The sequence below is a fragment of the Corythoichthys intestinalis genome, chromosome 4 (assembly GCF_030265065.1).
Source record: "Corythoichthys intestinalis isolate RoL2023-P3 chromosome 4, ASM3026506v1, whole genome shotgun sequence".
NCBI classification, from domain to species: Eukaryota; Metazoa; Chordata; class Actinopteri; order Syngnathiformes; family Syngnathidae; genus Corythoichthys; species Corythoichthys intestinalis.
This window is the reverse complement of record NC_080398.1, coordinates 12,232,842-12,248,967: the sequence shown is the minus strand read 5'-3', so window position 1 is coordinate 12,248,967 and position 16,126 is coordinate 12,232,842. Positions and strand designations below refer to the sequence as shown.

At 38.9% G+C, this 16,126-nt stretch overlaps 1 protein-coding gene across 1 annotated transcript in view; it reads right to left on the bottom strand.

Moving 5' to 3' along the window:
* Nucleotides 1-2,048: 2,048 nt before the first annotated feature.
* si:dkey-233k19.3 (dynein axonemal heavy chain 11) overlaps nt 2,049-16,126 on the bottom strand; it is a 63,085-nt gene continuing 49,007 nt past the window's right edge. The window contains exons 61-77 of the mRNA XM_057835225.1: nt 15,617-15,821; nt 15,377-15,541; nt 15,047-15,187; nt 14,671-14,841; nt 14,052-14,174; nt 13,738-13,931; nt 13,515-13,663; nt 13,315-13,442; nt 12,796-13,023; nt 12,498-12,689; nt 11,600-11,719; nt 9,195-9,437; nt 8,925-9,107; nt 7,173-7,288; nt 4,259-4,371; nt 4,016-4,156; nt 2,049-3,916 (exon numbers count right to left, since the gene is read on the bottom strand). Of these exons, the coding sequence (XP_057691208.1) occupies nt 3,669-3,916; nt 4,016-4,156; nt 4,259-4,371; nt 7,173-7,288; nt 8,925-9,107; nt 9,195-9,437; nt 11,600-11,719; nt 12,498-12,689; nt 12,796-13,023; nt 13,315-13,442; nt 13,515-13,663; nt 13,738-13,931; nt 14,052-14,174; nt 14,671-14,841; nt 15,047-15,187; nt 15,377-15,541; nt 15,617-15,821 (2,860 nt within the window). The 3' untranslated portion in view covers nt 2,049-3,668. The remainder of the gene's footprint in view (nt 3,917-4,015; nt 4,157-4,258; nt 4,372-7,172; nt 7,289-8,924; nt 9,108-9,194; nt 9,438-11,599; nt 11,720-12,497; nt 12,690-12,795; nt 13,024-13,314; nt 13,443-13,514; nt 13,664-13,737; nt 13,932-14,051; nt 14,175-14,670; nt 14,842-15,046; nt 15,188-15,376; nt 15,542-15,616; nt 15,822-16,126) is intronic.

Below are 16,126 nucleotides of genomic sequence, written 5' to 3'. Positions count from 1 at the left end.
ATTAATTTTTAAGCTGTAATTAACTGGATTAAAAATTGTAAAATTGTAATCGTTGATAGCCCTAATATATATATATATATATATATATATATATATATATATGTATATATATGTATATGTGGCGGAAAACACAGACAAGACTGAAAAAGTTGTTTCTGCTTTTGCACTCTTTTTTTTAAAGAAACTGCTGTATTTTAAGCCCAAAAAACTGCTGTGTTTGATAGAACAATATGTGTATATGCTGCCATAGCAGACTCATGGCGCATTCAGCCCCCGAACTATTTTTAATTTGTCCGTTTTACCCTGGAAACCCCAAGACGCCACGCAACTGCTTTTGTTTCAACCCAGCCATAAAACGAAGGTAATTAATGATATTTATTATTCAAAATGTCTGTCATTTTTAGCTTAGAATTATTAATTGATGTCTAATATTTTGTTTAAAAAAAAAAAATAAAAAAAAACTTTTAAAAATTATTCACTCGCATATTTTAAACTTTTAAACAAATTACGTCACAATGAAAAAAATGTTGTCTTTAAAAAAGTCACGGATATCTACTTCATAACTATCGCTTAGTTGTATTTTTTTCTTTACTGTCGTATTTTCCCCAATATTTTAGATGTTAAATAATTGACCCAAACAAAGAAAAAAAAAAAAAAAAAACACGTTTAAAAGGGTAAATATATGAAAAAGAACATCTCGACCACTCCTTGATGTCTGCGATTTCTGCATCGTGACCCTTGTTATATTACCATGTTTCACCCATAAAATCCCCCCAAAATCCAGCTGTGGCCATTCACAGCTGTCTTGACACTCATGCTACATAGAGTTTTTGGAGCGAAAAGAGGTAAGTAGGCTACGCGATAATATCTCGTTAAAATTGTGGCATCTTTAATTATGCTCTCGCGTGCTGTCACATCCAGTTTGGGCTTTGCTGTTTAAATTTTTTTTTTTTTTTTAATGCCCTCCTGTTCAAAATTTTTCTTCCCCCATAAAATTGAGATTTTAAGCTTTCCAATGATGTATCACTCATGCATATAGGACAATTTTGAAACTTGGCCAAATATGGGGTCTCAGAGCGGAATTTCAAGTTACCTGAGTGTTTCCCGCTATAGATATATATATATATATATATATATATATATATATATACTGTATATACATATATAAAGTTCATAAGTATCCTTATTTTGCACATTTATGTTTTCAACTAGCCAAAAATGAGTCTGGTGACAATTTGTGGGTTATTTTGGTTTATCTGGACACAGAGCAGACTGATAAAAGATCTGTAATCTGATGCGCTGTTGTCTGTATTGAGAACTATCAATGGCTTTGAATAGGTTTCTTCAGCAGGCCAAACTGAATGAATTACACTAGTGCGTTAGTATTCTGCCGAAGCAGTGCTAAAGGTCAATGTCAAATGCACCTCATTTAAAAGTCAATAGCAGCCATGCACATCATCTCCAGGGAATTCAGGCTGGGAACTCTCCAGACAGCATTGTGTATCATTCAGTTAGTAGAGGACAACCAGCGAGCTTTTTTTAATCTTGACCTTCTAATAAAACATGGTCCCTATCCTGAATTACATGGTTGAAAATGGAGACATAAGCTCTCAACAAATCATGGCTGGATTGAACCATCTTGGGCGAGAGCTTCGACAGTGTCTGGATTATATGAGCTACCCTAAAAAGGTATGATGCGGTCTATTTTCTCTGGAAAAAAACAAAACAAAAAGAAACTATGCCACAAGTGTAGTGTCGAAAAACAAAATATCAAAGTACTGCTTTGCAAAAATATTAAAGCAACACTAGGTAACTTTTTAGTTTCGGTCAATTTGATAATAATAATAAATTTTATTTGAAGGCGCCTTTCTGGCACTAAAGGTTGCCGTACAATCATTTAAAAAACAGTTAGACAAATTAATGAATAAAAACAGTAAAAATAACGTTCAAAACGATAAAATACTAATCTATGAAAATAATTTGCAGAACAGTAAAACACAAAGAAATCAGGGATGATTACGGATATGCAAGTCTGAACAGGTGAGCTTTGAGTTTCAATTGAAAAAGGGGGAGTGAGTCTGTGTTGCTAAGTCGGGTGGTAGTGAGTTCCAAAGCAGAGCGGCTGAATGCTCTGCTCCCCATGGTGCTGAGGCGAGCAGGGGGACAAGTGTATGGAGGTGGAGGACCTAAGGGCACGGGAGGGCACTGTAATATGGAGGAGGTCAGACAGGTAGGGAGGGGCAAGGTTGTGGATGGCCTTGAATATAAGGAGGAGAACTTTGAACTGGATATGGAAGTGGACCGGGAGCCAATGGAGCTGGTGGAGAACTGGAGTGATGTGGTGGCTGAATGGGGTACGGGTTTTAATGAGAGCGGTTGAATTCTGGACCAGTTGCAGTTTATGTAGTCTTTTGAGGGAGGCCAAAGAGGAGGGAGTTGCAGTAATCCAGGCGGGAAGTGACAAGACTATGAACCAGGATGGCAGCAGAATGGGGGGGGGTGACGGAGGGGCGGAGGCGGTTGATGATGCATAGGTGGTAGTGGGCAATCCGGGTAATATTATTGATGTGTACAGCGTGAATGAAAAATGAGTGTATTGTCCAGGATGACACCCAGGCTCTTAACTTGGTGGGATGGTGAAACAGTGGAATTGTCTGTGGTGAGGGGATGGCTATGGTATTTGGATATGGTGGATTTGGAGCCGATGAGGAGCACCTCGGTTTTACTGTGTTGAGTTTGAGGAAATTTTGGGTGAGCCAGTTTTTTATTTCGGTGATACAGTCAGTCAGGAAGGTAGGCGGGAGAGAGGAGGAGGGTTCGGAAGTAAGGTAGAGCTGGGTGTTATCGGTGTAACAGTGAAAGTTGATGTTGAATTTACGGAAAATATTGCCAATTTTAGAGATGCTGGTGGACAAAGGGGTTAGTGTTTTGCCTTAAGGAAGACTGCATCTCCCATGAGGACCAGCGCACACCAACATAGTGTCGTAAACTCATGATCTCCTGGTCGCCTGCAGATGGATTAAACAACATTTCTGTTTCCAGGGGCTGTGTGAAGGATGAATAGTAATAAGGTAATGAATCTAGTTGTGGCTAATTAATAGCATATGACAGTTAGCAACCATGTGGCTTAGTGTGGGGCTGAACCCCAACCGAAATCATCAGCACTGACGAGTTTGGTTAGAGGGTGGCGGGGGGTGTCACGCCAGCGAGTGAAAGCAGGGCCAATGTAAATTCTGTATATCCTAGGAACCTCCCTCTTTTTCTCTCCTCAGACAAAACTTTTGTCTATTTTGTTGCTCTGCCATTTTTGCAGAATTCATGCGAAAGCGTTTGCATTGACTTCCATCTTTATAACGACTGGGGAAAAGGGGAAGTGACGTATGCTGTAAAGCAGTCAACACATTTGTAGTTTTTTTGTGTGGCAGGGTTTCTACCACCCTCCTCAAAGTTAATTAGAGCCGCTGAAAGCAATACAGACCACCTGAAGATATAAAAGAGGTGTCATTCAACTAGTTTTCAGTTGACATATCATCACAAATGTTATGAACATATTTTATAAAGGTTGAAAATTTACCTAGTGTTGCTTTAAATTGCTTTCAACATGTTATGCAAAATATGGCATAATAATACTATTAGCAGAAATAATACTATTTGTGGTCCATTGGGTGTCAAATTGAAAGCAACAGGGCCGCACCAGCTACAATCCACTTAGCGGGAGGCTGTTTGTTTCGGAGGTAAAATGTCCAAATGTATGTGGATCCACGATTTTTAGTACGGTACACGGGACACTCGTATGTGTTTTTCAGCTCCTGCTCTTCCGCCAGTATGGCTCGTATATACAGAACAGGCATGGGAGGAGTCAGATCCCTCAAAACTGCTTCGGCGATGACTCCCGATTGAATGTCCCAACGCGCTCCTTAAATGACATTAGGGTATGGTATATATTGAGTTCATTCGGCAACACTAACAGTTCTTGTTGTGATTCAACAAGGATAACATGTTGTATTGATCTTACCTTCCATGAAAAGGCCGTGGATGTATGCCCCCTCCCGTGGTGGATGCCCAAAATCATCTTTTGTCTTCTTTGTCACATCAGCAGTCAAAGTCATCTTGTCCAGTGGCCACTGATTTTTACGAGCAATGCTCTGCAGAATAGCTGTAAAAAGAAAAAAGAAATGTCAGAAGTTTTATGTAACTCTCTGAAGTATGGATAGTCATCTGTCTCACTTTTTTTTTTTTTTTTTTTTTAAGAGCTCACCAGTAAGGAAAGATTGTGGGTTGAAGAGGCCTGAGAGCCAAACAACAGCAGGTTGAACAAAGTCCTGTGTCCAGCTGTCCAGAGCACGACAGCTACACTTGATATCATTGAACCTAAAATGCAAATAAAATTGCAATGTGGCTTAATTTATGAAAAGATATATTTAAAGTAGTAAATAATTACATTTCAAATTTAACGTAGCAACAACCATTGCACGTTACATCTGCTGAATGCGGAACATCATGTGTCTCAAACCATCATATTATTAATTTGAAACAATTAGAATACCATGTTCTCATTTGTTGGGGCACTTACAACGCAAAAAACAAAAAAAATGGCTTTAAGGTGCTTGGTGTCCATTGTTTAAAATGTAATAAGCAATAAGTCATAGACATCAAGATACTTGACTGGTAAGCCTCGTCATTCTCTGCACCCCGCCTGCCCGTAGGGGGCTGTGTGACTCATCTTCATTTATTAGATATCGGTGGGAGTGAAACTCTCACACATGCTTTTGAGCACAATCCCGGATTCATATTAAAAAAATACGAAATCTGGACCGCATACTAACAAGAAGGATTGTCTCAGGAGTGATATGTTCGAGGATTCAAGCTAATTATTATATTTTTTGAACCATGCATGCATTTTGAAACATTGTGAAAAAAATCAATTGGAGAAATTTGCCAATATTTACGTAAAATAACTGCCAACTGCCCGGTTTTTGCTCTCCACCAAGAATCGAGACTGTTTTATGTCCATATCTGTAAAGAACTCAGTTATTTAAGCATTTATTCACAAGAATTTTCAATGGAAAAAAGCCATTGTGGCAGCCCCCTTATCATAACAAAGAGCTAACAGACTAGTATCATTCTTCGACATATTTACGTAAAGTAAATTCAAATTGCCCGTTTTTTTGCTTTTAACCAAGAATCGAGCCTATTTTCCGTCCATATCAATAAAGAATTCAGGGATTTAAGCATTTATTCACAAGAATTTCAACGTAAAAAGCTCTTTGTGATGGACTTGTGGTAAGGCGGCGCCGCAGTGAACTTAAAGACAAGCCGCACATTTGCAATATTTACATGAAATAAATGCTACCTGCACGTTTTTTTGCTTTTAACGAAGGACTCAAGAATGTTTTATCTCCATATATATAAAAAATTCAGGGATTTAAGCATTTATTCACAAGAATTTTCAACGGAAAAAGTTCATTGTTTTGCTATGACGGCCATGCTGGATTTTGTATCACTGGATTTTTATTTTAAACATATCTGCATCCATATTTAAAACAATCAGCTTTTACGTGTTTTATTTTATGTAATATTTCAATCTAATAACTTTCAGTGAAACACCATGGTCCTACACCAACCCCTACGCCGACGACAACAAGCAAATCTTTGTCGACTTTGACCCCCTGCACCTTTGGAAAAACATCTACAGCAGCTTCCACAACAACGGCTGTACGGTGCAGCCCAGGTGTCCTGGGGCTAAAGTAAGTGGCCACCATTATTCACTTTATAAAAAAGATGGATCAAAACACCTATCTTTCTAAAACAAACATGTTTTTTAGGAGCCTGAGAGGATGAGGACGGCCCGATTTTCGAGCCGGGAGGTGCTGGCCAGGTGGGTGAACTCCAAGTCTGTCAAGTTGACCCAGAAGATGCTGGTGCGCTCTTCGATCGAGAAGCAGAGCGTTGGGCTCATCATGGCAGTTGTCAACCCCAACACAGTCGCACGGGCAAGGAGGAACACAGGGATACATAGGGCCGACATCATGGAGATGTTCCAGAGGACAAGGGTGACCTGGAGACGGGCCGGGCGGTCCTCAAGCGGCCATCTCTCCCCATGGCCCACATGGCGTCCTTCGGAATGTCGCTGTGGGACTCCCTGATGTGCAGAAAGCACAAGAGCACCTGCTGGAGTTCCTGGCGGTCCCTCTTCAACTGTTTTGGTGCAAACTTCTCCAAGGATGTGACTTCAGAAGCGAGGAAGAACAGGCCTTGGAGTGACCCGCCGGCAGGAAAAGGAGCAGAGTCGAGGAGGGCCGAAAGGAGACAGAGAGGAACAGAGACTTGTACAAGTCGAGGTGACCAGAAAATGCAGGGCATAGAAAAAGGCTATGTGATTGTTGAAAGACAAGGCTCACATCCTGGTAACACCACATCGATTATTTGCACTGCCTATCTCCTCTATCTCATACGCATTTTATATTTGTTTATTTCGATATTATACTTGCACGTCACTTTTGAGATTTTAACTTATCCTGCACTGTAAAGGGATTCTCCACAATTTCATTGTATAACTGTATAATGGTAATAAAGGGCTATTCTATTCTATAATAAGTTGTGGTTGTATATAGAATTTATTTATAATCTATTTACATATTATTTATACTTGATTCTGCATGTTTTCCTCAAGTATTAAGCTTCTGATGTTAAATTGAGTGATTTATTAGCTGTTGAAAACTCGCAGTAATAAAAAAAAAAAATGAAGTTGCTATTTTGGGCTAAAACTTATATATGTTAAAATAATGCTATTGATCTTGAAAATATAGGTGATTATCTCTGCATTTGGTGATTTTTGTACATCTAGTGTAAAGTTTGAAAATTTCATAGCCATTTTAAGTTTTGTTATACTTATATAAAACATAATTAATCAGGATTTTATAAGGGAACGACTTTGATTTTTTTTTTTTTTTTTTTTTTTTTGCCGCTGCTCATGGAGACTCGTATATGGCCTGTTTTGGTTTTAGATTGGCAGCAGCTTTGGTTTTTAAAATATTTGAATTTGAAGTTTTTGAAAATAGGCCCCTATGGATCGGCGTTTCCCGTGTCATTTCAAGTATTATGAAGTCTATGAATAAGTATAGCAAAATATGGTTCGATGTTAGGTAAAAAGCAAGCTCCATTATATTTACCACTGCGTAAGTGTTTTGGTGGAGGGGTAAGCCAATCTAGCCCAGGACTCTGGTACAGAGTCACTGAACAAGGCCGACTGAAACATCTCCATACTGGAAGAGATGGTGAGTTCTCCCTGTAAGAACATGAAAATCCCATTGAAGTTTGCAACATGTACAACAATACAGGGTTCTCAACTCTTACACAATGAGAGTGAAACACGAATTTCAGGCTATTGTCATTTTGTAAAAATAAAATGATGTCACCTGATTATCTATATACATTTGCCCGCAGCTGCCATGTCGACCATGGCAGGCTCTATTGTAGCAGACATAAGGTGAGTAATAAAACACTCTTAACTCGCTAAATTCTTGATTTACAAACGGTTTGGTTTATTACAAACCATATTAATGTAGCTGTAATTCAGCCAGGCTCGGTAATCAGTGGTTTAAGTAATTATTCTTATGTATGCCGTAAAATTACTGAATCTCTGAGGTACATGACAAACCAGGCCGTTTGAAAATTAAGCAGTCTATAGCTAAATTCACAATACACTCTACATTGACTATAATGGTATATTTATTGAATAGAAGCAATACAAAATGGAAAATCCCCAGTGGCTCACAGTGCATATACTGTATATACCAGTTTGCTGCATGTTTTTCTTGTGCTGGAGACAAAAATGAAACTAGCCTTGAATAATAAACACCTGGGGTGTCATTAATCAACATTTATAGTATGGATTTGTTGAAAAAAAAAAAAAAAAAAAAAAGAAATCCTAAATTGTTTAAACAAAAATATGGATTAGAGGTGAAGTATCCAAGGATTAAAAGTGTAATCCCAGGGCTCCAGACTAAGACTTTATGAGGAGCACTGTGGCCCCTAACAGAAAACTTTAGGGGCCAGACTGTATACCGACATGCAAGTCAAGTTTTCCTCTAATTTTCACTGTTTAACCGATATACTTTCATGATGAATGGATAAAACTACAAATTTATGAATCTATATTTTATTGTCTATCAGCTTTGACATCAACCAGTATACGGTTTAGGAATTAGGTTAACATAGGAATTTTGTTCTATTTCTGTCACCTGGCACTATAACCAATCAGCAATGGATTTATTAAATCCCCTGCAAGGACACTGGCCAACCTGGAAATTAACATCCTCACACCACACTTTGTCAACATGGAGGAGCGTATTATTTCAGCGGTATGCAACCAGCAACTTTATGATACCTCTCGGCATAATTTCCCGGATTTAAAAAAAGCAGCAGTGTGGGAAGTTGTTGGCGCTCAGAAAAGACCGGAAATTTAAAAATGCCCTCCAAATTCATAGTTAATCAAAGATGAGTGATGTTGCACAGGCAGAGGGTGGTGTGTGTCACAGTCACTTGCCGCTGCAGTCGCATCGCACCCCGTGTTTTGGCTTTTAGCTCAACGGCGATGACTTTCACGTTTCAACATCGCTCATCGCTTCCCGTGTGTTGAGCCCCTGAGTCGGACTTATTACCCCACCCTCGGCCTCCTTTGTAACAGTGCCGGCTCACACATGTGTAAGTAGATGAAAATAAATACTCATACTGGCTCTAATTTTAGTCGCAAAATTCCACCATTTGGTTGCAGTCTGGAGCCCTGTAAGTGTGGATTATTTTCATTTAATCAGTGCAATGATGCGTGTGTATGGAGATTCACAATTTCACTCTAAACAATTTTCATGAATTGAGAACCATTGTAATACTGAGGATCAAAATAGAACCCTTCAACACACTACCTTCAGGCCAAGTTCCATTTCATTAAGAGACTTCCTCATTTCCACCAGTAGAAGGTTCATGCGCTCACATTCTTGCAAACAGACTGAAATGTACGGGCTTCGTTCTGTTGCCTTTACTACCATCTCTGCTACATTATACTGCTCAGGAAGCTGGTCAAGGAGGTCTTCAATGATAGACTTGACCTGACAAAAACATGAGCCTCGTTGAGTGATTATGAAAGTGAGAAAGTTCTAAAGCGATAATAAATAAATTTGTTTTGGTGGCCGAACCTTCTCCTCTGCGATTGATACTTCCCCCTCTCCTCTGGAGAAGTCCTGTGGCTGCAGGTCAAGCAGAGTCTTTAAGAGGTTTTCTGAGGTGAGAGTGAGGCACTCGAGCTCTGCATTTGGATGCAGGCCATACAGAGTGGGGCTCTCAGGTGGAAGATTTTCATCAATATAAGCATGGTAACCACTGTAGTCCATGAATGGAGGGGCCAGGAAGCCAGGACACAGATAGAGTTCTGCTTCAAACTGTTAGTGAAAACAACATTCAAATATATATTCTTGTGCAGTCAGTATAAAAGCAAGACAAACTAATTTGGTGAACATAGAAGAAATAAACATTATATCGGGGTAGGCAAATATATATGCACTGTATATAGAGTGGAAAACATACAAGACTGAAAAAGCAGTTTCTGCTCTTGCACCCCTCTTTAAAATAAACTGCTGTGTATATATAAGCCAAAAGGACTGTTGTGTTTGATAGAACTATATGTCTATATGCTGCCATAGCAGTTTCATGGCACATTATGCCCTCAGACTGTTTTTAATTTGTCCATTTTACCATAGAGACCCCCGTTTACAGACACCGTGCAACCGCTTTTGTTTCGACCCAGCCATAAAAAGAAAGTAATTATATTTATTCTTCGAAATTTCTCTCATTTTTAGCTTAGAATCAGTAATTGATGACTAAAATTTAGTTTGAAAAAGAAAAAAAAAAAACCTTTAAAAAATTATTCACTCGCATATTTTAAACTTTTAACAAATTACGTCACAATGAAAAAAATTGTGTCTGTAAAAAGGTCACGGATATCTACCTCATAACTATCGCTTAATTGTAAATTTTTTTTGTTACTGTTGCATTTTCCCAGATATTTTACATCATAAATAATTGATCCAAAGAAAGAAAAATTGGAAAAAAAAAAGTTTAAAAGGGTAAATATTTGAAAAGAAAATCTCGACCACTCCTTGATGTCTGTGATTTCTGCATCGCGACCCTTGTTATATTACCGTGTTTCACCCATAAAATCCCCACAAAATCTGGCTGTGACCATTTACAGTCAACACACACTCAATGATACATGCTACACTGAGTTTTTGGATCGAAACAAGGTAAGTACGTGATAATATCTTGTTAAAATCATGGTGTCTTTAGTTATGCTATCTAATGCTCTCACTTCAAGTTACCAGAAAGCCACAAAAAGACATACACTGCAGTCGAACGGTAGGGCGACAAATATGGACATGCAGGCTAACTGACTAGTGTGCTGTCCATTATCTTTTTGACCCTTGTTGCCGTTTGGATTGCTATTATAGGATGATATCGATGTTTTAGATACATTAGATCATGGGGGTCCAAACCTGTCCGCAAGGGTGGGTCCTGGTTTTTGTTCCTACCAATCAAGCACAGACAGTTTAACCAATGAAGTTTGTGCTAAAACAAGCAGCACCTGACTGCAATCAACTGATTACACTTGTGAGACACCAGATTGGTGAAAAGATGTCATCTTGTTTTGTAGGAATGAAATCCAGCCCCCAGTGCGGCCCTGTTTGGAATAGTTTGGACACCACTGCTGATTAGATGCTTAAATCATAAAGCCTAGGTCCTAGGCTTCAAGGCTAAATACAATAAATAGATAGTGTTATGTACTCACATTTATATGTTCCCTTTATGCATATGGAGCCTTTTATTCTCAGTATCTTGCATTCATATTCTTTAATCATAATTTAAAAAATATTTTAAAGGCCCAAAGGCCCAAAGCAAAAATTAAAATATTATGGTATTGAAATTTAACTCCTAAAATTCCCCTGGAAATGTTTTTCTTTGCACAGATTAAATCCAAATCAAAAACTGTATGCAGTAAAATTATCGTTTACTATACAGCTAACTCCACGTTTAGCCATGTTTGTTTACAAAATGAAAAACGGCTAAATTAAAACTACATTTACTCACACCAATTTCCTTTATTATTGTACAACCGCCCACGTCTTAGTGCATGCATATGTTCATTATTTATTATGTGCCAGGATGGGTGTCAAAACATTTTTTTAAATGAGAACATTTTCAAAGGTCTCAAAAATGTCTGTTTTTCACTCACCTGATTTAACCTACTTTTAAGGTGTCAAAAAATGCCCTCCTGTTCAAAAATGTTCTTCCCCCAGAAAATTGAGATTTTTAGCTTTCCAATAATATATCACACATGCATTTAGGACAATTTTGAGATTTGGCACAAATTGGGGCCCTCAGAGCGAAACTTCAAGTCACCTGAGTGTTTTCCGCCATATACTAGTATATATACATCAATAAATAAAGAAGCTAAATTAGCAGTTAAGTTTACATCACAGGAGGGTACCCATTATTTAGATGTAATAGATATATCTTGAGCTCTCACACAAATGTGACACTAACTCACCAATTTGGGATGCATAAACTCCTGCAGGTAGGTGTTGCATAGCCTTCTGTCCCAGTTATTTGTAATGTGTCCACCGTACATGATCTCACCAAAGAGATAGCAAAGATCCTCCCATGGCACCTGTAAAGACACAAGTCACACAGTTGGATGTAAGAAAACAACTGACTTACAGATATGAATTATTCTTTGATTAGTGGGGCAAAAATGAAAAACAAGATGATGCAGCTTGAAAAACACCGATTTGAAGTGTTACAAGTTATGATGAGAAGCAGGGAGAGGTCATAGAGGGAGAAGATAACCTGCGATTCATAACAAATTACAAAAGCTGGAGGTTCACAATCATTTGTATTGTTTTGCAAATTGCTTCCTTCGTCAGCTCTAATTGCAGTGATCACTTATGTAGCGTTGTGAACTGTCACATTGGCTGCATGTAATTACATTTAGGACGACGCTTCATTGCTCTCCTAATGAATTCTCTGTATACGCACATACAGGTTACTGTTTGGTTAACATAATGAAGGACATTCGTTTTTTGGAGGGCAGAACACCTTGGAGACATGATTGTTTCTGATCGGGGTAATAGAGGCTCTAAGAGAAACACATTAGCAGCTGCGAGTAATGCAGGAAATTGATTTTTTTCGTCTTCACGAAAAAAAAGTTAAATTATAGGTTGCATGTTTATAGAAAGCATAAAAGTGAAACAATGGGAATAAACAGTATCCATCACAATGGTGAAAACATTTTACTAATCAGTTTGAATTAACTGGTTAGGATTAACTGATATTGCAGAGTATTATTATTATTATTATTTTTAAATATTCATAATGAGTAAGTACTCTACAATGGATATAAAGCTATGTATCAAAAACTTTGAAAAAAATGGTCAAAGCTTCATTACCTTGGTGTTTGACTCTAAGTAGTTGTACAAAACATTAGCTGAAATGGTTAGGTCACCAGTGCTAAAGGGATACTTGTGGTTCCACCCTTGAGGGCCAAACTTTCGGCGCTCTGTGACACAAGCATGGAAAAAGCAGAGGGAGAAGAACATGGCATTGAACTCCTGTTCACGAGAGCACATGTCCAATGTGTCCTAAAAAAAACAAACGACAACAGAAACATAGCAAATATTTAAGACTTTTGTGCCAAAATCTCTTTTTAGTACAAAATATGATGCATCCCCTTGACTATTAACATACTTGAGTAAAGTTATTGAGTGCTGCATGTAAACTTGGATTCATGCCAGTGGGTGGCTCATTGGTGATTTTGATGGCATTCTCAAGAATGCCTCTGGGGATTGCGTGTTGCTCAGGGCTGGGTGCTGGTTCTCCAGTGATGAACACTCTGTAGCTTGGGTGGCTATCTATGGCCACACTCTCGAGTAATGCTTCAAGAACAGGGAGCCAGTGAGCCACCAAGTGAACATTCTAAGGAGCCAAAACAGAGTAAATAAACAATTATCCTAATTTAGGCAATGCAGTAAGAATTGCGAAAATGTCTTTTTTTCCCTCAAGACACCAATCAGGAATTCGCTTGGCCTCCAGCTTCTACTTTACAAAAGAGGCATTTATAGGGCCTAACTGGTCAATTATGTTTTTTATTGAACCAAATTGAGTCTATTTCCCACTCTGGTGGAGATAATATCATTAGTTCCATTGGCTGAAAGAACAGCGCAGAGGAAATATATTGGCTGTTCAGTAAATAGAAATCCGTTTTACCTGCAGAATGACCCAGTGTCCAAGTTTAGAGGAATTCCTGAGCACATGTTCAGCTACGGCTTCCTGTCCCTGTCCCAATGAAACATTGTGCAAATTGCCCAATTCAATGGACAATCCCAGTCTTAACCCTACAAAAAATATACATGTATATGATTTCCTAAGCACATGAAATTTCAGATATTAGAAGAAGTCTATTATACCAAGTTTCTCTACATCCTTCAGTGGATCGACACCGGGAGAGAGGATAAAAAACACAGGTGTTGAGGGGCTGCTACTTTCGTAAAACTTGGCAAATTCCAACCTTGCAGTCTCAAGATATTTGGTTCCCATGCAGTCCCCCACAAAATTCCTGCATGAAACAAGAGATTATTGTCATAGTCAACACAAATTAAAAACTAAGAATATGCTTTGTCTTATCTTTACCTAAGGGTGTAAATCAGCCTGTCTGGGCGAAGAGCTCTCAGGATGATAAGCTTCTGAATGCAGCTTTTATTTTTCCAATCCTGTGGAAGTCTTTCCTTTTCAGGAAAACTAGATTCAACAATCTTTCTCCAGCGTTTGTGTGAACTTTCAATGTCTCGGTCCAGTCCATTGAATTCCTCCATTGAAGAAATAGTCTGTAGTCACATGAAGGGAGATACTGTTAACATTCTAAATACTAAGAAGTTGGATACAGATTAAAGAATGAAAACTGACATGCACTAACTTCACCTATTATCTTCTCCAAATTAAGATACCTTAATGGCTCCCCAGGCATGCGGTGAAAGAAAGGATACCGGGCTAATTTTGCTAGCTTCCACTGGGAAACGCAGAAGAAAGTCAAATTCCTGTGCATCGATTAGGTTCTGCATAAGCTGGATCTGGAGGGATTTGGATATATGTCAAAAGGGATTTGAAAATCAGTTTTTTAAATTTTTTTTATTTACCCTTTTACTCTACGTTCCAACTTCACTGGACTTGGGGTTTGGACGTTTGCCTTCCCAAATAATTTCAAAGCAACTCAAAATTGAAAAAAAACATTTTTAAATCCTCGGAAAAGAACCCAATTTCTTTTGCAATTCGCCGAGTACTAGAGTGTAAAATAGTGATGTGAAGAACAGCTTCACAACTACTCGTGCACAATTTCTTCGATGAAAAAAGTACCCACATTGACAGATATTTCCATTATGCCACGGAACCAACCCCCTTGTCAGAACCGACTGTCTGAGCAACAGCTGGAGAGAACGGTGTGAGAGGTAATCAATAGCAGCGTATAGTCCTGCTGACTGATTTTAATTGAAGTTAATGTGAGGGCAGAAATATATTTTGATTGATAAGGATGACAGGACGCTCCACCTTCAAGGTGCCTTCCCTCACCTGGAAGGCAGTGTGTGACAAGAAGGTTAACTTGTCTCTCTCAAACAGGCCCTGGCTAGTGTACAGGAATACAGAATAGGTGATCGCCTCGGTGAGAGCATCCACTCTGCTGCTTACATCCCCCTCACATTCTGCAAACTCCAGTGCTTTGCTAAACACTGAAATAAAGCTCTGCAAGTTAAAAAAAATGAAAGAAAACAATTGAAGTTTAATCAGTGGGTAGACAAGGAATCACAAAATATCTGCACACTTAAACTACAGGTTTGGGATAGAATATATTGAACAAAAATTCTAAAACAGACACCTTATCAGGAAAATGAGACTAGCAACATGGAACATGGACTGAGAGAAACTAAGGGATGAAAGGCTGTAATACCTTGAGAGAAAACTGGTACATGGGGTTAATTTTGTTGAGGTCATTGATGATGAAGAAGAGGAGTGATGCTCTTTCAGCAGCAGGGCGGTATATTTCACGAGCCTCGTTGATCTTTGTCTCATTCTCTCGGGCCTCCACCACCTGTGTGTTTGAAATGCACCGAATGAGCTATGAGGCTTTCAGTCATGCCCCAAAAGCTGTTCATTACACATATTCCAAACTGCATTCTGTTTACTGCAAGTTTAACGAAAGATGAGTCACAGGTTGCCTTGAGACATTGAAAAAGAATGAAGAAAGAAGTGTGACACTGAAATGTGTTAGAAGTCTTACTTTGTCTTGAATGTGGGCAGCTGTGGTCTTGGTGTTCTCAAGTTGCTCTACCAGAGAAATATCACCCAGGAAATTACCACAGGCTGAAGAGAGGCGACTGAGCAGGTCATCCTCCAACCTTTTAAGTTCAATCTTAAAGTGGTTCTGTTGCCTGGTCAGCTCCATCTTTGACAGAGTGCACATATTAATGATTCCTTTCTCATAGGCTCTTTTATAAATTGACTAACTATGGGGATTTACTTTCAGGTCTTCAAGGTCAGGCCTTTCCTGGGATACTACTTGTCCCAGCAGCTGCTCCTCCAGACCAGCTGGGGTCACCATAAAGTTGATGAGGGTTGTTTGAGCCTGGAGCTCAGGAGGGAAATGGGGATTGGCCAGTTTGGTGTGCAGAATAAGACGGAAATTACTGTTGTATTCACACTCCTTGCCCCCAATCTGAATACACCTAGATGACAAAAAAAGTTAGCAAGAGGACCAACTCATAACTCTGAACCAACATCTTTAAGGATTGTGTCGAAATATTCAAACACACTTGAGGTGGGATTACAATACAGTGATTCCTCGCAACTTCACGCTTCAAACTTCGCGCCCTCAGTCCATCGTGGATTTTTTTTCCAAGTAAAAAAAAAGTAATAATAATAATACAGATGAGCTGTCCCGAGCAGATCATGCAGTCTCACTCTCCCTCCCTGCTCTTTGCTCGTCAGGCAGTGCACGTGCACTGGAGTTGCTTATTAAAGTTAACGATGA